Raw genomic sequence first — 27,504 nt, 5'->3', positions numbered from 1 at the left:
AATATAACTCCCATCTATAACTTCAGAATTAACAAAAACCACCACAGTAATTTACAGCTTTTTGCTGTAAATTTGCTGGATGCTGTAACCACTAGTGTAGTAGACCATGAGTTCTGCAATTACAAGAAGAGCAGAAACAAATGGATATGAACAAATGGAGATCATCATAACATACAAACACTACCTCAAACTAAAAGTTCAAACAGCAGCCTTAGATGATAAATGTCATCTACTTTAAGAATAATGTAAAAGAACCCAATATGTTCCTGATAAGAGTGTGGTGTTATTAAAAAGCCCTCCAGTAGAGCAAGAGCAGACACCCATCCAGATATCTATTAAAAAAAGAATTTCACTTATTCAGTCCAAGAATAACAAACTGTATCCACACAAAAGATAACGTAAGAAAAAAAGAAAAATAGAAAATAATGCATTTTATTGTCACTGTGCACATGTACGATTAGTTTAAGATCAACAGCAACTCCTACCCAGTACACACATGTAAAAAAGCTGGGGTAAGGTATCAGCCACTATCTGCTATATCATCAACTATCAAATATTGGCTTTCTTGATAGATTTTGATCGAAAATGTGAAAAACTGCTACATTAATATTTGGCAATCAACTGAGTAAAGCACTTTACATAATAAGACATCGAAGTACTGATGAAGTTTAAATATTTGAAAAGTCAAACCAATATGAAATAGAGCAACAATGATTTTTAATTGAAGATGATACTGACAGTATACACTATGCATTGATTATATTTCATTTTATTTAAAAAAAAAACTTGTTGAAGTGCTGACTCCTCAAAAAAAAAAAAAATGTTCGAAAGGCTGCTGGGATGATGCAGCGTCTCTGTGCATTTCTCAATAGTTGCAGAGCATCTTACTGAACGTAAAGAGCCTTGAAAATTCTGCCTGACATATCATTACAATGAACATCAGATTACTACCATCTGTTACTGACAATCAAATGCATTTACAATTATTTCCTGTTATTATGAGCATAATAATGGTGGTTTCCTGCAGTGTTTCGAGAGTGAGAAGAAATTAATCATTTTCAGCGAAGTGATTGACACAAAGGTCAAGCACCTGAATTACGCTCAATATAAAATTCCACAACCTCCTACTAATAAATGTTCACATTGCTCTAAGATGCATATAACATTTAAGAGTGTTTGAATATACAAATTCAAGCAAAAGCAACAGGTAGCAGTTGAAGTGTATATTTTGCTTCATGCATGGTGAAGCCTTGCAGTGGTTTGTTTTTATTACCTACAGAAGTTCTACACCTCCCTCTTTGTAGAGACAGTGTATAGTCACGAACACCAACATCTGCAGCTGCTTGACCTTCATAGCAACTATGTCTTTTTCTAAATCAGTGGAGCTCATCTTTTTAGATATGCAGTCTGGCATTTCCATTTTCCATTTTATCCAAGTCATTTCACATGTATAAACTAACAACAATTACCATAATAATCCCCACTGCATAAATTACTGACAGAAAATGTTATATTGAGTATGTGGAGAGAAAATGATTTTTAAAAGATGCAGGAGAAAGTGCAAAGAACCAACAAAATATCTAATGCTGCGTGATCCCCATTTCTATCAAATGCATAGCTAGGGTCCAGGCCTGAAACTGTTAAGATATAGAGCACTACAAAAGAACATCAACATTTAGCTGATAATATCTCTGGAAGACGAAGTAAATTTAAAGTTTATAAATTTGCATGCATCTTGTTTTCCTTCATTTTGGTCCCAGGGGAGGTATGTTTTTTAATCTCTTTGTGCCAATGCCTGACGGAGCTTTAATTGGGTGCAGTCTTTTTTTGTCATGGTTCAGTTGTGCTGGCAATAATAGTTAGGATCCAAGCATGAATGCAGCACTGAGAAGCTTTAGAGGCCATCTATTGGGAAGCGATGCTGGAACAGGAAAGGAGGCAGAAATGGCAGGAAAGCATTGTTAAATATATATATATATATATATATATATATATATATATATATATATATTGGCAAGAAGGGAGAGCGAGTAGTCACCTGTTTATTGTGCGGAAATGCTGACAAAATAAGATGACTGTGGAGAAATATGAAATTTGATGAGCACAGAGGAGAAAACAAGAGCAGGGTGACTAGTAGAAAGGTAAGGGTCATTTAAATGATGAGAGAGCTCACATAATTGATGGTAGTTTTAATCTTGAGCATTTTTGTTTGTCTTGGCCAATGTAGGTACACGGCACACGCTTCGTAACTCATTTCATGTGATGCTAGTCAATCAAAGCCTTCATTCAGAATACGAATTTTAGTAATTTCTTTTATTTATATAGCGCCAAATCACAACGACAGTGGTCTCAAGGTGCTTTATATTGTAAGGTAATACATACAGAAAAAAACCCAGCAATCATATGACCTCCTATGAGCAAACACTTTGGCGACAGTGGGAAGGAAAAACTCCCTTTAAACAGGAAGAAACCTCTGGCAGAACCAGGCTCGGGGAGGGGCGGGGCCATCTGGTTGGGGAGAGAGAAGTAAGACAGGAAAGTGCTTCCACGGTGAGATTAGATAAAAAAAAATCAAGTTTAAAGCTGAGATGGTCTACATGTGAAACGTAGGAAAGGAAAAACTTAAACTATGGCTTTTTATTTTAAACATTGATCTGAAGTCTTTTTCAAAAGCTGTATTTTATTTTTGACTGCTGATCTTAAATTCTCTTAAATGAAAATAGAACATTTTTTACTTTTTTAAAATTATTATTATTAAACTACCATCCACTTAATTTATGAAAATTAATTCAACATTGTTGGAATACTGCTGAATAGTACTTTGTCTTATATGATAGCCAGTTTTTGAATATACAGTATATAGTTGGGCTACTTTCAAATATACTGCATTGAATTATGATGCAACTTTTTGAAAATTTGGACTTTTATTTGAGGAAATTTACTCTAACTGGACTTCTTAAATTTGATCTAGATCTGATCTAGACAGAGACCGCAGATGAAGGCGAGGAGAAATTTAGTTCTTCACAAAAGTCCCCCAGTGGAATTTAAGTTTTTATCCCTTCAGTGCCCCATGATAGCAAATGTATGTTATGGTCCATGTGCATAAACATTAGAAATTAAACATTAGGCCCCAAGATTATACAGACAATAATTATTCATTTTAATATGGCACAAGGGGAATAAGAAAGTATTAACTTACTTCCTAATACAGGAGAGAGCCGCTAATGCTGCCAAGCACCATCTAGCACAGTAACATAATTTGCTTAGGGTACAGAAAGCCTTTCCCTAAATTAATTCTCTGAAATTTAATGCCGCTAACTCAATCACAAAATTGTACCCAGTATAATGGAGAGGCTGCAGGAGTGAAGACACCTGCTAAGTTCTCCTACACAGTTGATACACGATGTAGTATTAAGAGTGCAGGGAATCCTGCATTCTGGTTACAGGAAGCACATAAGGGCAAAGGATGGATGTTGAACTTGATTTCTTGAATAACTTAAATTTCAAATTAAAGGTCTGAAATGTCAATTAACAATATATTTCAATATTGTTAACATTTATCCATATCTTCTGTGCAACTTTTGATCCTAAATCAAATCATCTAGTACTCATTGTAAATAAAGCTTACATAATGTAAACATCACCAGTACGAGTGAGTACATACATTTTGCACAAAAGCTTTATGAGATAATTACAGCAATCAAATAGTCAGGATACACAATAAATTAAACAAGCCTGAAGCTTCAGAAGATAGAATGAACAAAGCACTCAAACAGCCGTATATTACTTCAAGTACAAGTAAACATAGACTCAGAAATAAAAAAGGCTCTGATATGCAATAAAGACACATTTTCAAAAATGGGTTGATTTTCACATTATTTCACCTGTGTTTTGCATACATGTGAAAGACATCATATTAATGGCTTTGCTCCCGCCCCATCCTGTTTTCATAGTTATTAAATCCAAAATGCCACCAGGTATCTGTTCTTAGTTCTTTCATTGGCTTCAGTAGACACAGATCAAACTGATTCAACTGATGCTGGTTCACTAGAATTGGATGGACCTCACTCTGTGATGAATCAAAAGTGCAAAAGTGTCCAGCAAACTGGGTTAAAGCTTCAGAAAATCAAAAGAAAATGGAATACATAAGGAAAACAGATGTCTATTTTTTATGGTTTATTACTGGATCATTCAAATGGAGCCCAGCCGTATTACAGGCTTTGTTATCTAAAAACTGTGGCCAAAGCTTTTTGTTGGTTCATCATGCTAAGTCAACTTTGCTTCTCTCCATGAATCTATCCCTTGATAATTACACTGGTGAGGGTTCATAAAACAAATTATAGAGATGGAGTGTCACATTACATCAGCCTTTTAGTCCACAGTCAGTGGCTGAGATTAGTGTACAGGTTAGATTTACTACATGGGATATGTGCGCGTTGCTGTCCATGTGTGTCAGCTGTTTATAGTCAGAGATGACATATACTCATTTCATTTCTGGCTACACTTATTAAAATTGAGTAAAGAAAAAATGTACTGATTTGAAGTAAAGATGCAAAATTAAATGGAGTGCATAAGAGGCAATTAGCCAAGTGCTTGGTTTGCAATTTATGTAATCTGTCTGGGTATGTTGACCTTGATCACTAAGATAAATTAAACCAGTAAAGGAAAAAAAAAAAAAACAATTACTTCTCGTTACACTGAAATGCATCTGTCCCTGTCTCTTCTGCCACCATTTGCCTGTCTTTCCTATCAGTAGTTCCTGTTCTATTGCCATCTTCCCTCTTTTCGTGCATCTGGCATGTGTGTCTGAGAGACAGGGAGAAGGAAAGGAGGAGAGGAGGCATAGTCCAGACATCTCTCAGTGAGGGGTAGAGGCTGGACCACACAGATAAGCCTTTCTTCCTACCACCAGCAAATAGAGAGGGCTTTGTGGGAAAAGGATAAGCATCCAATTGATTTCAGGTTTGAAAATGGAAAGTGCACTCCATAATAACTAAATCTGAGAGAGCAGGAATGGTGAGCACAACAACACATAAGAATTTTTTGACCATCAACAATGCAATGCTTCTTTTACATGATATTAACTGTACTGACAGTGCAGCTTTTAGTATGACTATATTTTGCTCTCTTACCATCACATTATCTCTCAGAGGAAGTCACCATAAAAGTACATATGGAGATGTCACTCGTTTTATTTAATCCACAATATACTGGATAAACAGCAGAAATCTAATGGGAGAAAGCTTTGCAAATTCTGCAAGAGATAACACAGGTTCCCAGGCTAGTCCGTTTCCCTTGGGTGGGCAGGTTCTCTCTTTTCAGTGGGTTTAAAAAATGTAATCAGGACAAAAGGGAAATCATCTAGTTTTGTCAACACATGAGCAGAAATGCAACTGGAAAATATTCAATTCAGAGTGCCATCTATAAAGATCAAAAACAAGTCATGTTATTTCCTTAAATGAATAAGTCCAGTTACTTTTTAAGCTTTAGGCTTAAAAGGTCATATGTAGTGAGATTAAAAAAAAAAAAGAGTAAAAGAATGGAAAAGACACTTGAATTTAAGAGCTAAGTGTACACTATATTTTGAATTTTCACCTACTTTGTCACCAGACAGCCCTCTTCTTGTGGATAACTAAAGCATATCCAAGCCATTTTACAATGCGTTTGTGATATGTGTAACTTTAGTGTTTTAAAGCTTAGCTGCAGTAACAAATGGAAGTTGCTTTTGAAATTAGGTATCGGTACCACAAAAAAATGTATTTAATCACAAATTGGCATGCTGTCATAAATTAGAATAAATGTTGTGTTTGGGAATTCTAGGATGGTCCAAAGGCCAAGACATGCCAAACATTTTTCACAAATATTTCATCTACTGGTATCAAACTCAGAGTATGGTATTTAGTGTACAGTGTAAGCTTACAGACGTTGCCGTATATAAAATAGCCAGTGATGCTGGAATAAGCAAAAATGCACTTACTTTATCAATACATGCTTCCAGTACACACATGATCTGATCAAGTTATGATAGTGGGTGTGCCAGTCTGGACTGGTTGGTGCTTTCAATGCTTTATCATATAAGGAATGGAAGCTTTCAGTTGGTGTAGATGACATAAAAGATGTAGACTCTATCCCAGATGTTACAAACTTCTTAAGCTTATGTGTAATTTTCCAAAGGACAATTTGTATTCACTCATCTGGCCTTATTCCTGGGCTTTCAGGCTAGCCTTTTCTACACTTCCAGCTCTTCACTATTGAACGTGATTCCGTTATCATCACCCTGACCCAATCTTTTGTTGCCCACCTTCTGTGAACCAATCAGCCACTGCTCTGCATGCTTTAAATCTCAGTGCTTTTCTTCATTCGTGCAACTCACTGCTTCCACCTCATCTTGCCCAGTTGTCCAAGTCTCCACCTGCTTCGCCTCTACCACCAGTGTCTATACTGGGAGGGGGGCTAATCTTTACTTCCACAAATTATGACGAGGCTCTCAAACAGTCTCGACTTAATAAAATAACTTCAGTAAAGGTTACCAGATTGTTTCACAGGCTTTCACCTCTATAAAAATGAGAGTTTTGGTAGCTGGGTGCACGTTTTCCTACCAGGACATCCCAGCAAATTCACCCCAATGTCAGACCATGCAATGCTTAGAACAACTGACTACTTATCTCAGACTACAGTTATGAGTTAAATGTTTATGATAATGACAGCACAATCACAAGAAGACTGTAGAAAAAGACTAAGTGGGCATAGCCTTTTTGTATGGTGGCCCCTAGAGACAAAGCACTTACAAAATCCAAAACACGTACAAACTCCAAAACACATACAAACCCCAAAACACATGCAAACCCCAAAACACATGCAAACTCCAAAACACATGCAAACTCCAAAACACATGCAAACTCCAAAACACATGCAAACCCCAAAACACATGCAAACTCCAAAACACATGCAAACCCCAAAACACAATGGAAGTGCTCTAGGACGCTAGGGGCAGTGTTGAGCTTTTGTTACCTAGTAACTACCAAAGGCTGCTCGAAATGCGGCCCTCAAATGAGACCACGGGACTGTAACAAAATGATTGTTGGGCTTCATTTCTCTACTGAGCAGTCATTTTAAGATTAGCTAATTGTTATTTACTAACTAATGTTGTTCATGAGACTAAAGTCATCTCACTGTTTTGGAGTTTGCATGTGTTTTGGATTTTGTACGTGTTTTGGAGTTTGTACGTGCTTTGTCTCTAGGGGCCACCGTATTTTTTTTTTTCTTCCTGGCATAAAAAAAATAAAAAATACAGCACATCAGGACAAACACTTCATACCGAATAATTTGGACTTCTTTTGAAGCCTGGGCACCTTGTAATTATTGAGTCAACCTTCTCATATTAAATGAAATGTGAAACCATCAATCTGACAGAAAAACCTGCCTGAAACTGGATTATACAACAGTACAATGATTCCAAGTACACCAGCAAATTTGTAGCATAATGGGTCAAAAAATAAAGAATCAAAGTGTTGCAATGGTTCAGTCAAAGTCCAGACCTCAGTCCAACTGAGTTGCTGCATTTGCAAACTTTAATAACTTAAAGTAATGTTGTAATGAAGAGTTTGCCAAAATTCCTTGATAATGGTTTTAGAGACTGATAAAGACACTCATAAAATGATTACTTAATGTTACTGCTGCTAAAGATGATTCTACAACAACCAACCACAACCATTCTACTTTTTCACAGGACTTCGCTGTTCAGCATGTTTTCTGACTCTCCGAAACTGTTCATCTTATTGTCATTTTCAGTGTATGGAGCAATTTTCAATAAACTGTTACTATATAGTAAAGAAATGTTGCAGCTAGTACAAAAGGGAACCTTGATAGCTAAGGTAAAAAAGGCTTCATCTTAATAAAAAAAAAAAAAAAACATGTCAATATTTTAAAGAAATACATGTAAAATAATGTTGGTGTTGGCCTTTTTTAGTGTGCATGCTGGTGTCTGAGGAAATGTTCTTCGAGGACAACTTGCTTATATTACATATTGAATTTTTGATTGTGACAACTGGCAACAACATTTTCATCTACTTACTAGCGAGGGCTACACTGCATGAAAGACATGGGAAAAGTCATCTAAATGACCTTAGGGCTGTACATGACAGGTGAGGCGATTAGAGAGGATGAAGCCGATGCTCTAATCAGTATTTTGTTCCCCTACTTCTCATGTCTACCACTTTGCTACAGCATAGGAAGCTATAATTGACTCTGCCTTTTACTTTGAATTCCCTAGTTTCTCCTCTGCAGCAGATATGCACTTAGCAACTGGACAGTAACACTGGGGTAACCACAGTTTCAAAGATTGGTTGTTAATATAATTGACTATGATGCAATTGCGCAGCATGCTCCAAATTCATGATTAAAGTGAAATACTTGAAAAATAAATAAATAAAGAATTAAAGATCCCCTCTGGACATGCTTATTAATACAATTATCCAATCAGCTTTTAGGTCATGTTCACATTGACATATATAATTGGCTTTATTTTGTATATGAGATTGTGGAGTTACTGATCTCATAAGATTTTCATATTTAAAGAGTTGGGAGAAAATGGATGGAGGGATTAATAACAGCAATTATAGGTTTTAATTGTGTCAGACAAGCACAAAAGTCAGTTAAATAATACATTTGGCATCAGCAGGAAGAATCTAGACCGGCGGTTGTAGTGTAATGCTATGGGCAATGTTTTCATCACACTACAAACTTTATTACCAATCAGTCACTGTTTGATGACCTGATTTAGAATTGCTTTAAGCAACTCTTAATATCTTCTATATTTGCTATTTTCAGCATGAGAATGACCACACCACAAAGGTTAGCTCAAACTGATGTAATGGAGAGAATAATGATTGCAATGTTCACCAGATCCGAAGTAAATCCATCAGAAATTTGTACCTGAAATGTGTAGCTGTGGAAACTGTGAGGGCCACAAACCAGACGCCACATTTGAAAGCAATGCAAAAGCAAACAGACGCCTCACTCAGCATTAGTAAAGTGTTCTTTTCAAAACACTTGGTGATTACAAAGTAAATAACAACTAGTTTAGTATTGATACTAACTTCATCTGTAACTCTTTTGACCTTCTTCTTCTTTTCGGCACTACAAATCTCTCAGAGCCAAGATGTGTTTCGAATGGCGCCTGCTCATTGCTATACTGTGCTCTGAACTGATTTCAGTCATTTATATGCAATATGCCTGGCAAAGAGTGTATCAGCCTTAGAAGCCAGCAACTACAATTGTTATTTAAACATATTTACTTCCTTAGGTTAAGCAACAAAGCTAAATGTCAAAAGAATTTCATATAGCCATCAGATGTTTTGGCTTGCCCTGTCCTCTCAATCTGAGTGATATCAAGAACTATTCATTTATTATTCTGACTAGAACAGCTAGTCTAAAAATTAGCACATATGTATTATTCACAGGCTTTTTCCTTACTGACTACATAAATAGATATGACTCACATTCATTTCACTAATACATGAAGTAAGTTTTCTGGTCACCCCGGGCGTAAATGAGTAAACTGAAAACTGTATACAAAGATGACGCTGTGTGAGAACACTAATGAGTCATTAGCTTAATCTATAAATTGGCAACAAGCAACAAAAATGCACAGACAGCAGCGCTTCTCAAAAATAATGTGTTTTTCAATACATTTTAATTAACATGGCTAAGATGCAGCAGTGAGAGAGCAGTAATGTCATAATGGCTGAAAATTTCAGTGAACAGAAGAAAAGCATGAATGGAGTAGTGTGTGAATCAGGCCAACTTAAGCTACCTCTCTGAGTCTACACTAGACATCTGTCTTGCCATTACACTTGAATGTGTGCAGCTTTCCAGTGACAAAGACTTAAAGTTCTGTGCCGCATTCATGGAACCCTTTCGTAGGCTGCATATGGCAGTAACAATGAAGAATCACTGTGCATTTGGCTGGCATTTTTTACCTTGTGTCTGACCTCAGTATGCATAGATGCATTTCTCACAAAAATGAAAGGAACACTTTATAAACACATCAGATCTCAATGGGATAAAATCATCTATATCTATACTGATAAGGACTGTGTAATGTGTTAGTGACAAAAGGATGATTCAGCTGTCCATGGGCCTGGCTGTGATTGGCGCGTGGATATACAGCTCTGGAGTGACTGGTTCAAGCTGGGGGACCCGCCCATTAAATGAAGGCTGGAGCGCCGCGAGAGGTTCTCGCGTTTCTCCCAATGTCCAAGCAGTACCCCATGACAGCTGCTGGCTGCAGTTTCTCTGCAACAGTTGAGGAAGTGGAGTGGGTAGGGGTGAGCTGCCGTTCCTTTTGATCACCTGTTTTCTCCTGTTTTTGAGTAAGTTTAGGAGGTCAGACACAGTCTTTATTTTTGGCTCTGGTTTTGGGAAGGTTAGGTATGTGGGAATCAATTTAGATTCTTCTGTTTATTATTTTGGCCTTGGCTCACCCTGAAGTGTTAACATTCCCGTTTTGTTGTTCCTCTTTTTATCACATTGTGATGAGTTGGGACGAGTGCTTCACTCATGTTATGACCTGGCCCCTAGACGGGTTGTAAGACTGTTAAAAGGGAGTTTTTCCTTCCCACTGCTCATAAGGGGTCATATGATTGTTGGGTTTTTCCTCTGTATGAGGCAACTGTTGTTGCAGTTTGGTGCTGTATAAATAAAATTGAATTGAATTGATAATTAAAATTAGAAAGGACTGAACTCAAAGACACCTCCTCAAATCAAAGTTTAAAAAAGTCAGGCCAGGGATTGTCATGCACCAGCAGGAACCCAGGCCCCACTGCACCAGTGTAGAGTCTTACAATGAGTCATAGGATTTCATCCCAATTTCTAATGGCAGTCAGAGTGCCATTGCCTAGCCTTTGGAGGTCTGTCTGTCAATTGATATGCCTCCCCAGACCATCACTAACCAACTACGAAACCGTTCATCCTAAATGATGTTACAGGCAGCATAACAGACCTTTTCATGTCTTTCATATGGACTCAGATGTGAAAAGCTCTCATATGTGAAAAGCACAATTAGGCTCTACAGTGCCAGGCAGTGAACACAGCGGTCATTCGAGGATGTTGGGCCCTCAAGACACATTCATGAAGTCTGTTTCTGATTGTTTGGTCAGAGACACTCACACCAGTGGGCTGCTGGATGTCATTTTGTAGTTCTGCAGTGCTCATCCTGTTTCTCGTTGCACAAAGGAGTAGATACCGGTCCTGCTGTTAGTCCTGTCCAGCTTTCATAGAGCAATTGCCTATCTCCTAGAATCTCCTCCATGCTCTTGAGACTGTGCTGGGAGACACATTAAACCATCTGGCAATAGCATGAACTGATGTGCCGTCTTGGAGGAATAGAACAACCTTTGAAACCTCTGTAGGGACCAGAAAAACTGAAAACCCTCTCTTGCACTCTTGGCAATTTTATTGATATCAAAACAGCCTCTCTGCTACTTATCTGACCACATTAATCCCAGAGGTCTAACTGACTTGATTCTATACTGTGATTACAAAGTGTTCCTCTGTTATTTTTGAGTGGTGTATATAGCATTTACATACATATAGTTAGTTTAAAGGGCAACTGTGGCTTTTCCGCACGTATGAATGGCTGGATGATCAGAAGAGACAGGTTTCACACAAGACACCTGCCAAGCATTTTGCATCAAAGTCACACTACTATATAAGGTGTAACGAATAAGTTCAGAGAGTTGGGCTGTAAAAATCTGAATCCACACTGGAATTGAATTTGGCAGGTTTTCCATTGAAGATATCTTTTGATGTATCTTCAGGATACTTTTAGCGCCGCTGCTATTTTTAGATCAGTCCCTTGAAGCAGTGATATGACCACTTAGACTTGTTCATCTATGATTTCAAAAGGACCCAAATTTCACGTGAAGGATCACGTGGTGAGGAGCTGGTGACAAGAACTAGATCTCTGGCTATGACATAGCAGTTTTAAACAGTTTTTGGTCCAAGAGTCCACAGTTTCCAAGCCTAAAGGTAGCACATTAACCTCCTAGGACCTGGCGTCCACATATGTGGACATCACATTTTGATATTCACTTATGAGGACATTATACTACAACTGTTCTATCAAAATTTTAAATGAATATCTCATATGTGGCTCTCATTTTTCTTAGAAACAAAAATTAGGTAAAAAAAAAAAAAATCGGGTAGTTCTTTGTTTTTACATTCATCAGGTCCCAATATGCCTAAATATCACAGAGAAATTAAAAATGCATGCCAAGGAAGAGTTCGGGTCTTAGGAGGTTAAGTATGGATTTTCGCTACTTCTCTTCACAAAATTAAAAACATAATTTGAAGGACTGCCATTTTAGCACAGTGAAAGAGAGCCAGTGCATATCAGTAAAGAGCAAGCGCAAGCAGACAGAATGCGACCAATCAATCTAAAGATATCAGCCAGACTTAGACCAGCTAGTCATGCACAAGAAGATGATCCTGACGGCTCAGCTATGGCTTTGGATATTTCTGAGAAATTGGATAATTCTCTTGTTATAAGCTCTAAACTTATATAATCTTCTCTCTATAACCTTAGTCCAGTAATAATATTGCAGGTTTCTAGATCAGTGTAGTTTGTGTAAACTGTATAGAAACTCCCTTGAATACCATTTACAGTAGCAATCTATAAAAAAAACAACAACAACCCTAATCTCTGGTGAAAGTTAGTGTGGTTTTCCAATCAAAGGTTCAATAATTATATTTTTTCTAACAGATGATTAGACTTTAATGTAATTTTCTTGTATTAATATCATTCTAATATAATTTCTCTTTCTCTTTGTATTAGAACTTCAGTCTATCAGCTAAACTCATTAAGACAAAAGTAAAACTAAAAAGCAACAAAACATGATTAAATAGCAGAAAGCGCTGAAGAACATGCATGTATGAATGTAAAACTTCAAAGGCAGACTGTCTCAGAATGTAGGTCAGAAATCACATCAGATAAAATAAAAGATTAAGATTTTTTTTAAACCAGGCCAATTACATTCCTGTGTCACATTTCACATAGCTCCACATTCTAACCACACTCCACATCAGCAGAGAGTAACAAGGAGAGACTTAGGTATACGTATGATGTTGAGATCAAGTTCCATCATACTTTTTATTGTCTCTGTATCAGTTTTTATCTAAACCAATCACAGGAGTATCTATAAAACACAAATAAATCACTTCATTTAAACACACATGTAACATGCTCTACAACAAATAAATGTACCAGAAATTTCATCTCTTGTCTTACCTGATCCCACGGACAGATGATCCCTCCAGAAAACATAAAAAGGTAACCCATGGCAACCAAACAAGCCCAGATGACCAGGGAGAAAACACGTAAAAGCTTCTTGAAGACAGACTCAATGCAGACAAGCACAAATACAGCCAGGAATATGGCCAGTGCTGTGGGTACAGTGATTACAAAGGCCACATGGTCCGCAATGTTCTGGAAAAGGACAGAACAAAAAAAAAAAAATTGAGCATCAGAAAGGTGAGAAAAAAGTGAGACATGTAGATGGACATTTTAAGAGGGAAGGGAATTTATCAGACGACTGAAGAATAATCGGAGTAAAATACCCTTTCCTACAAATTCAAAGGGCAGATTTCTCGAGAGGACACAAAACAACCTTTGTAATAAAAAGCCATTTCCCTGTCTCTTTCTGCTTTAATATTCTAAAAATAGAGTAACCGAGGCAGATGTGTGCATGCAAATGTACACACCTGCCATAAAAACTAACTAGGGACTGTGGATATAAATGAACACTTACACACAAATATATGAGCCTAAAGAAAACACTGTATCACAGCTCCTGGTAAACCGAATTTAACCAATCTCCATATTTACAATTTTGTTTGCATAAGATTGAGAAAAAAAACAAACCAAACAAAATGCAAATAACCTAAAAAAAAAGAAAAAAAAGAAAAAGGGGTAAAACTGCCCCCAAAGGATAAATCACGAGTTCACAAATTCCTATGAAGTCCTGTGGGAACTTAGTGCACCCCATGATTCAGTGAATTGCAGAACCACCTTTGGCAGCAAAAACCTACAGTATTGTTCATTCACAGCTCTCTGCAGCAATTCCGTTGAATTGAGCTCTATACTTTGACTCGGCCATTGCAACACCTCAATTCTTTTCTTTTTCAGCCATTCTGTTATAGATTTGCTGCAGTGCATGTCACAGGGTGGAAATGGACAAGTTAACTGGGTTTTTCATCTTGCATGAGTGCTGTGTTTTACTATTTTTAATATTGTACAGCTTTCTTGTATTATTGCATGTTTTTGATTGTATTTCTTGTTGACTTGTCATGGAGAGACTCCGCCCCTCCCTGATTACTAACTTGGCACACCTGGGAGGTCACAGAGGCCCAATAAGAGGGCCTTGCAGGTCAGGAGAAGGAGGGCAGCAGAGATGGCGAAGTAGTGGGCGGCAGCGGCAACTGAGGAGGTCGCAGGTCAGAGGACATTCTCGAGAGAAGCTTAACTGGCGACAGCAATAGCGTTGGAGGTGCTGGCGAGTGGGCTGCAGAGGGGCAACTGGGAATATTCTGCAGCGGTGTGGGAGATTCGCAGCTGCGGGACGGGCAGAAGTACGCCGGATGTCAGTGAGGGGCGAGACACCTGACACGTGTATTGCTCTTTTATTCTATTTTAATAATTGTTGTCCCTGGCCAGGGTATTTTACTGTTTATGTGCAAAATAAATTATATTTTTAAAATTTCCTATTGTTTCTGGCTCCAATATTGCTATTCCCGTTTAAGAAGGTTCCCCTTTTTAAAGTAGAACCTGTATTAAACCGTCCTTGGTGACATGCATAGGATCATTGTCCTTTTGCAGTCCCTTCTGGTCAAGCATTAGCCATTGCACAGATGGCATCACATTTCACTCCAAAATGCTTTGCTATAAAGAGGTGTTCATAACTAACTGAATGAGTGGAACCTGTCCAGGTCTTGGGGCTGCAAACAAGTCCAAATCATCAGCCCTCCACCACCGTGCTTGGCAGCTGGTGAAGTATTTGTGCTGGAATGCTGTGTTTGGTTTTCACCAGAAATAACTTGTTCAATAAATCTTGTGGTTTGTTCAGAGGCACTTTTGCTATCCTAAGCTGTGCTACTAGAGAAAGAAGGGGCTTTTTTTGGGACTCTTACAAATAAGCCATACTTGTTCAGTCTTATTTTTTATGAACTTTAACATTTAACATGCAAACTGAGCCTGTAGAGGCTGAGATGTCGTTCTTGAATTTTTTGTAGTTTCTTTGAGAATTGCACAGTCTGACTTTGGGATGTATTTTCTGGGAGATTAACTCCTGGGAAGATTGTGGCAATGCACACCAATTTCCAAAACTTTATAGAGGTGGTCATGAGGAGGAAAACAGTACATTTGACTAGCAGCGCCTGACTACTATGTACTTTCATGATTCCTATGGAAGCAGTAAGGGTCTACTTTGTTTTTTCACAGGACTGTGTTATTATATTATAGATAATAAGCTGTTCAATAACAATACATGTATCCATGTCCTGTCATATCCTCTTCTCAGTGTGCAATGATAGAATAAATTAAAGTGACAGGATGTTACACGGTCCAAAACAAAAACAGATACAAAAGTCGTTAATTAGTAATTAGCTGAAGTATTCATTATAGGCATGTTTAATTTCTTAAATACACTTTGATATGCAAGTTCTGATAAAATATTCAAGAGCTTCTCCAAGGTATAGGATGTTAAAGTGAGACACGAGCTGCCAGGCTTTGCCAGGCTTCACCCCATCAGTGGTTTCACAGTGGTATGATGGGGGATGGTAAAGGGTCAGGACAGGGACATGGAGGCTGATGTGTCATATCATATCATATTTTCCTTTGGAGGAAATGAAATCTGTAAAAAATTTCCAACATTTGAGATAAATCAATCAGTTCTATGAATAACTGTTTCCAATGCTGGTTCAGTATATATTAATTTAAAAACATACGTGATTCACAGACGTGATGATATTAAGAGAGCCTCATAAAATAGCTTCCACATCCATGCACACGATTGTCACATTTAAAAATTAAAAATATCCACTATACGAAGCAAAACATAATCCAGACTGACAGCAACAATTAAGACTGTTTAAATTCTCATTTCAACTAGTGCGTAAAAAAAGTAGTCATGCATAGTCATGCATATAGTTAATTTAAAATGTGTACTTCTCATTCACTGCAGCGTAATTACTAAAACGATTTTTATTCTTTCAATCAACTCTTTCAAAAGTGTCCTGTAATTCTGCTAGCTTAACAATGTTTCTCTTTGCATTTATCCTTTTTCTAGTTCTCCTTCTCCTTATTTAGCCCCCCCCTACCCCCACCTATCCTCTGTCTTTTTCTCATGCGCAGTCAATGCACTGGGACATGAGAGGATGTGTGTGGCTGCAGAAAGCCACATAGAGTTTGTCTCGCCCAGAGCAGAGCTCCAAAACAGCACAGGATTTAGGTCAGCCAGCTAGGAGGATGGAGGGATGATGGGATATGAATAAAAAGAGAGACAGAAATATGAGGAGGTGATAGATGGCATAAGAATGGAATGATGGAGAAAAAAAATAGCAATCAGAAAATTCATGCATATCCAGCACAGGGACAGAGGAAAAATATATATATAAATAAATACATAAAAATAAAAAACAGAAGGCAGAAGATGTTGAAACAGATAGTCTGAGCAGTGGGCAGGAAAAGATTTATTCACTGTGTACCAACAAAAACATTAAAAAGATATTTGTTAATGTTTTTGTTTATATTTTTATTTGATAGAACTGTTTTCCTAAAACTACAGTTTCAAAAGACTCTTGGTTGGTTCTGGTTTATGCTTCTTGCTTTATGTTAATTATTAATGGTTTTAGGCGCTTTTACCTTGGGGTTAAAAATACTTCTATATTTTGATCTAGTTAAACATTTGTGTTAAATAATAAGGTCAAGATGAAGTTATCCTTCAGGCTGAGACTAAGGTATCTTAAGAATGACCAACTACCTTAATATCTCTCCATGTGGAAACCCATAACATCACTATTACAAGAGAGTGTATCCATGATATTTATAATGTAGTTTGGAAAACTTGTATCATGATTTGTTTCAATAGTGGTTAGAAATTCAAACTATAAATCTATTATTCTAAAATTATTCTTGATTTGATAAAAGAAAGAGGGCACTATTTAACTGCTGACTCCCAGTACTAGTGTCAAAGCAATGACCTGCACGACCTTTCTGTAGTTCAGACATAATTTCGAAGCATATATTTAACTGAAAACAGTACAACTATAATATATCCAATGTTGTTTTTGAATTTGATGCCAGCAACATGTTTTAAAAACCTGAGACAGAGGCTTATTTCCCCACAGTGCTGCATCACCTCTTGTTTTAACAGCACCTTGCTAAGTGTTTGGGTACTGAGGGGACCAAATGCTGTTATGAAAGCATAATATTCCCATATTATTGCTTGATATTTGCCATTCTTTTCATTGCATAATGGTATGAGTGTTTTCAATACAAGCTGCACTGTAGACAGTATAGTTTAGCACCAGTTCGCCTACTACACAATCATGCTGATGGAAAATGTGAAATGCTGTTTTTCTTGCTGAAATAAGCAAGATGTTCTCCAAAAATTACTAAATGAGCAGTAATGCTACCATCAAGGAACTGACCTTTGAACTTTGACCTGAGAACAAGCCAGACGGTCTTCATTCTCTATAGCATAGAGAAAGAGCCATCCATGGTTTTTGAACGAAATCTTACATTTTTTAAATTTCAGATAACACACCAACTAACCATAGGAAACTGCTTATTGTAGTCATCTGTAAGTCATAGTGCTGTTCAGACCTTTTGTTTGCAAGTATATTATCCCCCATTGGAATTATTGTACCATTAAATTAATGTAAAGCAGTTTCTCACAGAGTAGTAAATCCCTACCTATCTTTATTTCTGAATGACTTTTGCACGGCTTTTAAACAAGTATTTTGTTGCAGTTCTCATTTCCAAACACAATGTACTGCCTATTTTAGTAATAAACCTAACTTATCTTCACTGGATAAATGCTTTTATATGTTTTTTTATATTTTATTGTGCTTTTTTTGCTTTTAACTGTACTGGAGTGCAGTAAAAGTTGAGAAAAGAGTGACTGTGTTTTTGCTGTAACTCTAGCACAGTAAGAAAAGCAGTATGAGCACAGGTCTTTTTAATAACGTAAAGGCAGAGCCATTATCATCCCATCAGAGCTGGTTGAACCTTTACACCGTGCTGCAGTGTCAGCCAGTCTTAGTTGATAGTGCTGAATCTTGGTAATCTGCTAATGTTATTGTTTCAGTAATTAGGTATGAGCCCCCACTGAAAGCTACCACCTGGTTTCAACCTGGTCCTAACACCTGAACTATAAAATAGTGATGATATGTGAACTGCACAATATCTACATGCTTCAATATCTACTCACAGTTGAATAAAAGCTAATTTTTGAAAAAAAAAAAAAAAGATAATTTTTGTCATTTTAGGACGCACATTCACCTCATCCCACCCCATGGATACCACTAATATTATAATATGCAACAATTAAAAATGTATGTAACATTATTAAAACATTCTTAACTAAAAATTTGAAAGTTTCCAGATTATGATATGCTCGCTCATAAGATTTCAGCCTTTTTGATGTGTCATTTGTTACCTAATCCGACATTTATGAATTTGTTTCGTTCTAACTGATTGTCCATGCAAGGAACTGCAACAGCTGACTTTCCAACCACATGTTAGTGAGCTCATCAGGTTACTATGCAATATTTTCTAAATATTATGTGATATGTGCTCTGTGAGCCAGTGCTTTCTATGCAATACTGTGTCTTTGTATGTTTTAGACTGATCACTTCAAAACAACAGACACAGCAGAGACAGTAGGAGAGAGACACTTTTCTAGATTCGGCCAATGTCTAAAGAGTTCTTGTTTTCTTAGTTATATAACAGTATGAAAGTAGGAAGCTAATGAAGGACAGTCAAAAATGGAAGCAGAGCCAATGACCATAAGCACTTATATTGTGCTATTTTAGAGCCTTTTTTCACTTTATGAATTTTCAGATTTTTCCGGAAAACATACTCCATGAAAATAGTGAAAAAAGGAAACAGATCTTTCTGCAGCTATGAGCTCATAAAATAACTAAGACCCTTGCATCCCCTCTCACCTTTATCTCACCCTTCTCCTCACATTAGTTTTGCAATAAAGACATGCTGTGACAACCTAAGCATGTATGTACAAACAAACTGTGTGTAGTCAGTTTCGGTGACCCCATTTGCATGAATACTTATAGGATGTACACTATACATTATATAATATATACATTATACAGTATGTGGCTTGCATCCACTTCAATAAATGCAACTGTTTAATATTCATTTCCTACACATACATAAGTCTGCATGTGTGTGTTTGTTTCTGTGTGTTTTGAATGAGCAGCTTACCAGTCCTGAAGCAAAGAACACAGTCAGCAGAGCCAGGCAGGCACCCATCACTATGAGGAGCAAAAAGACAATCAGAGGATGCTGCTGGCTCATACAGTAGTATGATTCATACAGCCAGTCTGGGGACTTGTTTCTCTTCACTTCACCACCACCTCCTCTTCTGTTTACTTCAGACTCCCCTGTCCGGTCAAGGAGATACCGCTTTCTCCTTATAGCCTCCTGCCACATGGATCTTGGAGCTGAGAGGGAGGAAAAAGAGGAGGTGGTCACTGCTGAGGTATGAGTAGTTTCCACCACAGATGAGGAGCAGTTGCTCTTTTCTGTTCTTCTGCTGTTGTTGTTCCTGTTGAGGACCCTGAAGTGAGAGCTCCTAAGCTCCAGCTTAGTCTTCGAGTCCTTCTCCACCTCCCCTCTCAAGTCTTTCAGGCGGGGACGGCTGAAAGCTGAGGCTGAGTCTGAGTCAGAGGCAGTGTGCGCTGGCCGGAGTGGTGGCAAAAACGCACCAAGGGTAGAGCGCAACATCCTCCTCTTTCTCCTCCTGCCAACATGTTGGGGTGGAAAATGAAGAGAAGTGCAGGCAGTGAGTGCTCTTTAGAGTGAGAGAGAGAAAAGTGGGAGGGAAGTGGAGGGAAAGAGGAGGGAGAGAGGGCTAAGGGGGAGGGGAGAAAGAAAAAGAAGGTGCAGCAGCGGGGAAAAGTCAGCAAGTGAATGAAAGAGTAGAAAAATGAAAGGAGCAGAGAAACTGACATTTATGGAGAATGCATTATGTGGTATTATTTGTAATAACATGGGTTTGAGCCCAGTCCTAGAGCTGTAACCCAGATGATGATGATGATTTTCAGAGCAGCGATAAACCATATCATTAAATCAATTCTTTTTCAGTTATCCCCTTTGCCTCTCTTACTTAATAAATAGCCAAGCAAATAACACATTTGTCAAAACATGCATATTTGCATTTTTCCCCCAACTGCAGATTACAAAACAGAACCTCAGTTGAGGTTAAAAAATATCCAAATAAATTTGTTATCAATGTATAGTAGGACGTTACGAGTATGAGCAATGATGTGCCTGCCCAGAAAAACTGAAAACTGGCACACTTGTACATACATGGCATCTCCTCAAATCCTGTGTGTGTACTCCTGCAATGATGCACATGCACAAATGCCAACACACACACACACACACACACACACACACACACACACACACACACACACACACAACCCCGTTCAGCTATCTTAGTGAGGACCCTCATTGACACAATGGTTTCCCTAGCCCCTTACCCTAACCATAACCTAATTGTAACCCTGACACTAAAACCACATTTTGAGCCTCAAAAATGCCTTTAAATGCCTTCAAAAATGTGAGGACCGGGTTGTGTGTCCTTACAAGTGACTGCTGGTTCTCACATATATAGTACAAAGATAGCTAGACAGGAACACACAGACACACACACACACACACACGCACACACACAGGGGGCAACCAAAAGGTGGTGCTGGCCAAACCACTGTCATTACAAAGATGAGTAAATCATGACAGGTTCCTCTAATCCCCTAAAACCTGAACAACCTCATTTGTGGGCTGAGTTTGCACAGCAAAATGACATATTACTGAAAAAACAATAATAGACAACAAATATATAATTTCAATATTAAAACTACAAATATACCCTATGTAATGCTGAAGGGTTTAGCATGTGACTGTAACATTTTTCAACTGCAAAACAGAAAATAATGAAAACATTTGGTCTTGGAGATGAAATGGGTGATGTGATTTAAAATTATCTGGATTTGATTGAGGAGCCCTAAAATAAATTATCATTACTAAAGAATTATATGTGAGCTACTCGTAAAGTTTTCCAATATCAACAATTTAACATTTATGTTTGAAGAGAGTTCAGCTCACATTTTTATCAACTCTGGGACTGCCTGACCAAATGGAGACTGCTAAGCCATACTGATGATATATTTTTATTGTACAAAGCTCAGCTCCAACTGGAAAAAAAAAAAATCACAGAGTATCAAAGCTATTTTCCCTGTATCTGCATTCTATTGTTAAAAAAAGGATTTGACTATTTGTATCATTGCTGAACAACCAGCATGCCACATAATCTTTAAACGGTAGGCTAACCTGTCAAGATGTTCCACCAACTTCCATATTTAAGGCTTGAAGCTTTGAGTGTGAACACATCAGAACTGGCAAATTTGAGTTTATCTGATTCAACAGTTTAAGAATTTCAGGCACATCCAGGCACGGCTTTGAGGGCCACAGTATCTGCCAGCCGTCATCAATACAGAAAATCTGAATATTTCTTGCACTGTAGTTCCATGTTTGGATATCACCTAAACATAACAATAAATCAGTTATTAATTGATGATTTAATATGCTGCAAATGAAAGATTTTTTCCTGCTTCCTTATAAATAAATTATTTTAATATTGTTATAAGGATAGAGTGCAATGTGACCAATTAAGCTAATTTAGAGATAATGTGCAGACGGGAAAACATGATACTTATTCATTCCAAATGAAGCTGAGAATATTTGTGGGCAGTAGTTATAAAAAAAATGTAGCTACACCTCCCTCATAAATGGACAGGAATGTATCCCTCAAAGAGTTTTTATAAAACAAATTCACATTTTTACAGTGCTCAGCTTGGAGTTAAATATCTGGCACTAGTATCCTGCCTGCAACATGGAGCTTTGATTTGTCCTGAACCACAGCCACCCTGCTTTTCTTTGCTAAACTATTCTTTTCGCTCGTCTTCATCAGTACCTGCACATCATAGCATCATTTTATTCACCCATTTTCTCTTAGCTTTCATCTCTGCCTTCACCTCTTATTTCATACCCAGGTTTTTCCCAGCTCATTTTCCACAAGTACGCTGTCTCTGCTCCTGCATTCCAATCCCTTCTTCCATCTCGCACCTTTCATCCTCTCCCCATCATGTCCCAAAGAAATCCTTAGATATTCTCTCCTTCAAATTCATATTTCTATCCTTTTTCAGGGTATAAAAAAGTATATCCATTTTGTGAGCTTCAACTTCTGTTCCCCTACTTCATCCAATATTTTCCTATCCCTTCATTTTTTTTTTTTTTCCACATCACAATTCAGGTTCCCTTTTCACATGCCTTTTATTTTCCCTTTCTTCCCTCTTCCCCCCATCATGCCTCCAGTTGGTGAGCTCATTCTATCTTGACCTACTTTCTGCTACCATCTTACGTCCCGTCTCTTCTTTCACTCATCTTTTCTCAGTAACATTATTATAGTTTGATATGGCCATATGCTGTAGGTGACACTGGCAGCTTATGTAGGAAAGATGATAGTTTTCTTTGACCAAAACAATCCTGTTGTTTTATAACCTCAATTCTGCAGAAATTGGGACAATGTATAAAGTGTTAAAAAAAATAAAAAATAAAAAAAATAAATGCGAGGCTCATGAATCCATATGTTATTCACAGTGGAATATATATATATTTAAAAAAACAAAGTTTTTAAAATGAGTAAACATACGATTTTAGGAAAAAACATTTCCTCATTTTTAACTTGATGGCATCAACAAAAGTGAGTCATAATCTGCAGATTCACTAACCTGCAAAAACCTGCATTTCCAAATTGTGAAACAATTTCAGAAAAATCTTCTGACATTAAATCCCAAAGATTTTTGGGAATTCATCATCTACAGTACATACAATCAAAAGAAGATGATAAGTACTACAGAATCTGTGCACGGCACAAGGCTGAAAATCAATATTGAATGCTCATGAATTTCAGGCCCTGAGGCACCACTGCATTAAAAATGGGCATGATTCGGTCATGTCAATGAATGTATGGGCTCAGAAACACTTGTAGAAATCAGTATCTGGAAACAGTTCTTGTTTTTACAGGCGATGCATTTTAAAGCTCTGTAATATAAAAAAGAAGCCATATCTCAACATGATCCAGAAATTTCACCATCTTCACTGGCCAAAAAAACATAGTTAAAATGGACTGAAGCAAAGTGGAAAGCTGTTCTGTGCTCAGATGAATCAAAATTTGAAATTGTTTTTGGAAAACATGGTCTGCATCTTAAACTAAAGAGGACAGTGACCATTCTGCCTGCATGACAATTACAATTAGGGGTGGGCGATATAAACGATATACGATAGAAACGATATAAATTTGGCCAACGATAGAGATTTTGACTATGCCGCTCTATCGCGATAGCGCATGTTGATGATGTCATCAAGCTACGCCTGTTTTGGTCGAAAGCGTCGCAGTGGCTAAAACAATTATCATCTGCAAATTATGCGAGAGTCATAGCAAAGAGATGAAGCACTTTTGAAATATGGGGAAAGCCAAAAACTGCGATTCCGTAACACTGATTCATTAATATTGAATTCTCTCGCAGCTGTTCTATGTTGCAGTATATTAATAACTAACCTTGTATTGTGGTTGAATAATCTCAGTTGTTCTCCTGACTGAAGTTTGGCCCGTGTATAGCATCCTGCTATGCGATTGCATTTGTTTGTAACCACCAGAATCCCTCACGTTAACTTTTATCGAGTGGAAAAAAAGCTGGCGTTCATCCGCCAGGCTTCACTTTGCTAATGTTATGCTAATATAGCTGTGTTGCTAGCAATCACGTAGCACAACATTATATACCAGGTAGTCCAACTTCAGTAACCCTGCAAACGCCACTGCTGTTTAGTTTTCTGTCTTCATTATTTTGGAAGTGGTAGCAGAGCTGTACGTTTTAATTAGTTTCAAAAATCTCTTAGCCAGAACATGGTATGAAATGTTTAGGTGGAAACTAGCGAGCTAACTTCCTGTTAACTTCTAACTCCGTTAAATTTAATAAATTCTGTTTTCATGGATGCCTGAATGTTAAACTTAATTGTTACACCTGGTAAAGCAGCAACGCTGATGGTTTCATTAAAGATGAAAGAATTTAGACCGTTTTTCACTCTCAGTATTCATTTGACTTTGGGACCTGAAGGGAACGGAGTTTTGGACCCAGATTACTCCGCGAAGCTCCTTACTACGGCAGCCGTAATGCTCTGACAATCCATCAAGCAGTGCAGCTTACCAAAGTTGTACTAAAACATTTTTTAACAGATTTCTGCAGCCAAAATCGGTTCGAGGTCAGTAAGCACGACCAGAATTCATACATAAGGCACACTCTCGATTTTTGAGAAAATTAAAGGATTTTAAGTGTGCCTTATAGTGTGGAAAATACGTTATATAGAAGAATATATCGTGATATATATCGTTACGGCACATGCTTCAAATTATATCGCGATATGAATTTTAGGCCATATCACCCAGCCCTAATTACAATGACACTAAATATCGATTGGCAACCAAATCCTTAACTCCAGTTCATGTCAAGCAAAAGGGTGGTCAAAATATTGAGTTTCCTTTTTTTCTATTTAGTTTTCGTAGAGATAAACCAGTTGCTCTGACAGTTTAAGATGAGGCGAGGGGCCTTTAGGCAGAAAATTTGTCAGGGGCACAAACAAGGACTTCAGCTTTTTCATTGAGTTCAAGAAAAAATGAAGTCCCTGTTTGTGCTTCTGACAAATTTCCTACTAAGAACCTCAGATATATAACTGAATGTCATCTGCATAGCAGTAATAAAAAAATTTCCTTAAAGGTGCTCAAAATGTGCTACAGAATGAATAGAAGGCCCCCAAAACAGAATCTTGTGGCACACTGTATGTAAGAGAAGTGGCAAAGGAGCTGTACTTAGAAACAGCCACAGAAAAGCATCATTCAGGTAGAAATGATGCAAAGGAGAACCAGACACCCACCCAATATCTGAGCCTCTTCAGCAAAATATGAACAATATCAAAAGCAGAGGTAAGGTCTAACATCAGCAAAACGAAACATTCTCCTGCATCACTTTACAACAAAATGCCACTGGACACACTAAGAAGAGCAGTTTCTGTAGAATGAACCAGTAATGTGTTGATCATAGTGAGCACTCAAAGACCAATAGACTGAAACAGGAGAGAGAAGAGGAGGAATCTTTCAGTGAGTCAACCAATTTTACCATCTTCAGTAAAGAAACAGGTGAAAACTTTCTGAAATAGCACGCCGAGCTGATGCAGGAACACACAATGAAGATGCTGATGGACAAGTATTATTTCACGTCATGTGAAAAAATAGGGACAGCAGGTGGAGCAAGAGTAACAATATTACTAATAGTGTTAAATAACACCTTACGATTACCTCTGCTCTTTGTAACAAGGTTTGAAAAAGACAAAATAGTTTATGAGGCTATTTCTCATTTTTGTCTGGACATATAAATGGCATTTAAACATCACAAATCATTATTTTAGGTAGGCATCCTAAACTCATATTGTTAGACTTTCAAAATAAGAGTTACAATCTGCCTTTCTGGGATCAAATTCAACATCAGTGGTTTCCAAATTGTGTGCTGGGATTTTGTATCTAAATAGTTAGTTTGTTGTGTCAACATATTGTGTGCAATAATACTAAAATCTATACTCCAAAAATACTTCAGTCAAAAACAAGCAAAAAAAAAAAAACACAAACAAAAAAAACACACCAAAAATATATCAGTCACAGGGTAAGTCATTCTATTTGCACAAGATTTGCACATGGATGGTGGGCGTTACCAGAGGTGACACATCAAAAGGCCTTGAGGAGGACAGTAATATTTGTGTAGAAGACCAACAGAGAGGAAAACAAATCTCTCTATAGACAGTATAAAGAGAGCCACCTGTCTTAAAGCTTTAGATGCATCAGGGATGTCAACAGTGCTAACCCTGAGGGTGTTATCTGTCAGGAGAAGTTTCCTAATGTTAACACTGTGGCAAGCATGATTAAAAGACTGTGGGAAACCAAAGATCCTGGCCTAAAAGAAGCTTCAAACGAGAGCTGGAGCTGAACCAGAAGCAGCTGTGTTGAGAGAAAGTATCTGCTAATGTGGTGGAGGTAAGCAGCCCATGGTGCAAAGCAGAAGAAAGCTGACACAATAGCAACAACACTTACAAGAAGACTGCTAGGTCAAGATGTCACTATGAAATTAACATAAAATGAGCAATGAAAAACATATGACGTTTAAAAAATTAAATAGAGCATGCTTGTTCTCAATGACTTTCAAAATTCACATGTGGTAACAATTCTCATACAAAAACTTTCAGCACGCTGCGCTGGAGCTCTCACTTTGTCAGCCAAGGCAATTACCCGTGTGTTTTCACAGCGGAACACTGAACTCAGTTTACTGTCACCTAATGCAATATGCCACAAAAAGTGCGAATAAAATAATGGGCTTATTTTTTTTAATCACGTCAAAAACTTCACACTTTGGGGTTTCTTTTTTAGGAAAAGAGTAAAAGTGAGCTGTTATTGGTAAGTGTAATTAGATGGCAGCTGTGCTAATGTCACAACAAGGACGAAGCAATTATACAACTGGCAAATATTTTTAGATTTTAAATACCATACCTATTCTCTTTAAAATATTATCTTCTTGAAATGTTCGATAACTTACTTTAACGCAAACTCCTCGTTTGCTCCCATTTGATCTGGAAATTGTTTCGCGCCAGTCCAGCAGAGGGCGCCTGCTCCAAAATACCGGAAGTGATTGGCCATTTCCGTCCAATCAGTAGGTATTTATTTTTGCCAATAAGGGAAGACAAAAAGAAAAATAAGTCTGGATTTTGCAGTTTTACATTAAAATTTATTCATTTTTACTCATGGTCAAATGTATTATAGTGCGAACAAGATATCTTATTCTTTTAACAAGGGGAAACAGCGCCATCTCTTAAATATTTTAGAAGATGTGACAGGGAATACTAAACTGGCAGTAAACCCATAGTGAAGACATTGGCTTACTATATCCTACAACACTAGGTTTTTAAGGGGATTTTGTATTGGACAAGCAGTCTTTTTTGGTCCCCAAACAACACATCTTAATTGTTGTTCTATCCACATATGATACAATGATATGCCAGACATAAATGTACTAAAGTATAGATTGTCTCTTTTCCCTGGC

General features: G+C 37.5%; 1 protein-coding gene across 5 annotated transcripts in view; it reads right to left on the bottom strand.

The window, feature by feature from the left end:
- The window catches only part of adcy2a (adenylate cyclase 2a), a 67,051-nt gene extending 39,950 nt beyond the window's left edge, over window positions 1–27,101 (bottom strand). Inside the window, exons 1-4 of one of the 5 annotated variants that reach the window (XM_040012869.1) lie at window positions 27,001–27,101; window positions 19,648–19,740; window positions 19,502–19,551; window positions 13,289–13,486 (exon numbers count right to left, since the gene is read on the bottom strand). In XM_040012869.1, the coding sequence (XP_039868803.1) occupies window positions 13,289–13,486; window positions 19,502–19,551; window positions 19,648–19,729 (330 nt within the window). In that variant the 5' untranslated portion in view covers window positions 19,730–19,740; window positions 27,001–27,101. Of the gene's footprint in view, window positions 1–13,288; window positions 13,487–19,501; window positions 20,221–27,000 lie in introns of those variants that run through there. The other 4 variants (XM_040012868.1, XM_040012866.1, XM_040012865.1 and 1 more) reach the window with 4 other exon arrangements.
- Window positions 27,102–27,504: the final 403 nt, after the last annotated feature.

This window comes from Simochromis diagramma, unplaced genomic scaffold (genome assembly GCF_900408965.1).
Source record: "Simochromis diagramma unplaced genomic scaffold, fSimDia1.1 OVJJ01000618.1, whole genome shotgun sequence".
In the NCBI taxonomy this organism is placed as follows: domain Eukaryota; kingdom Metazoa; phylum Chordata; class Actinopteri; order Cichliformes; family Cichlidae; genus Simochromis; species Simochromis diagramma.
This window is presented reverse-complemented; position numbering and strand designations above follow the sequence as displayed.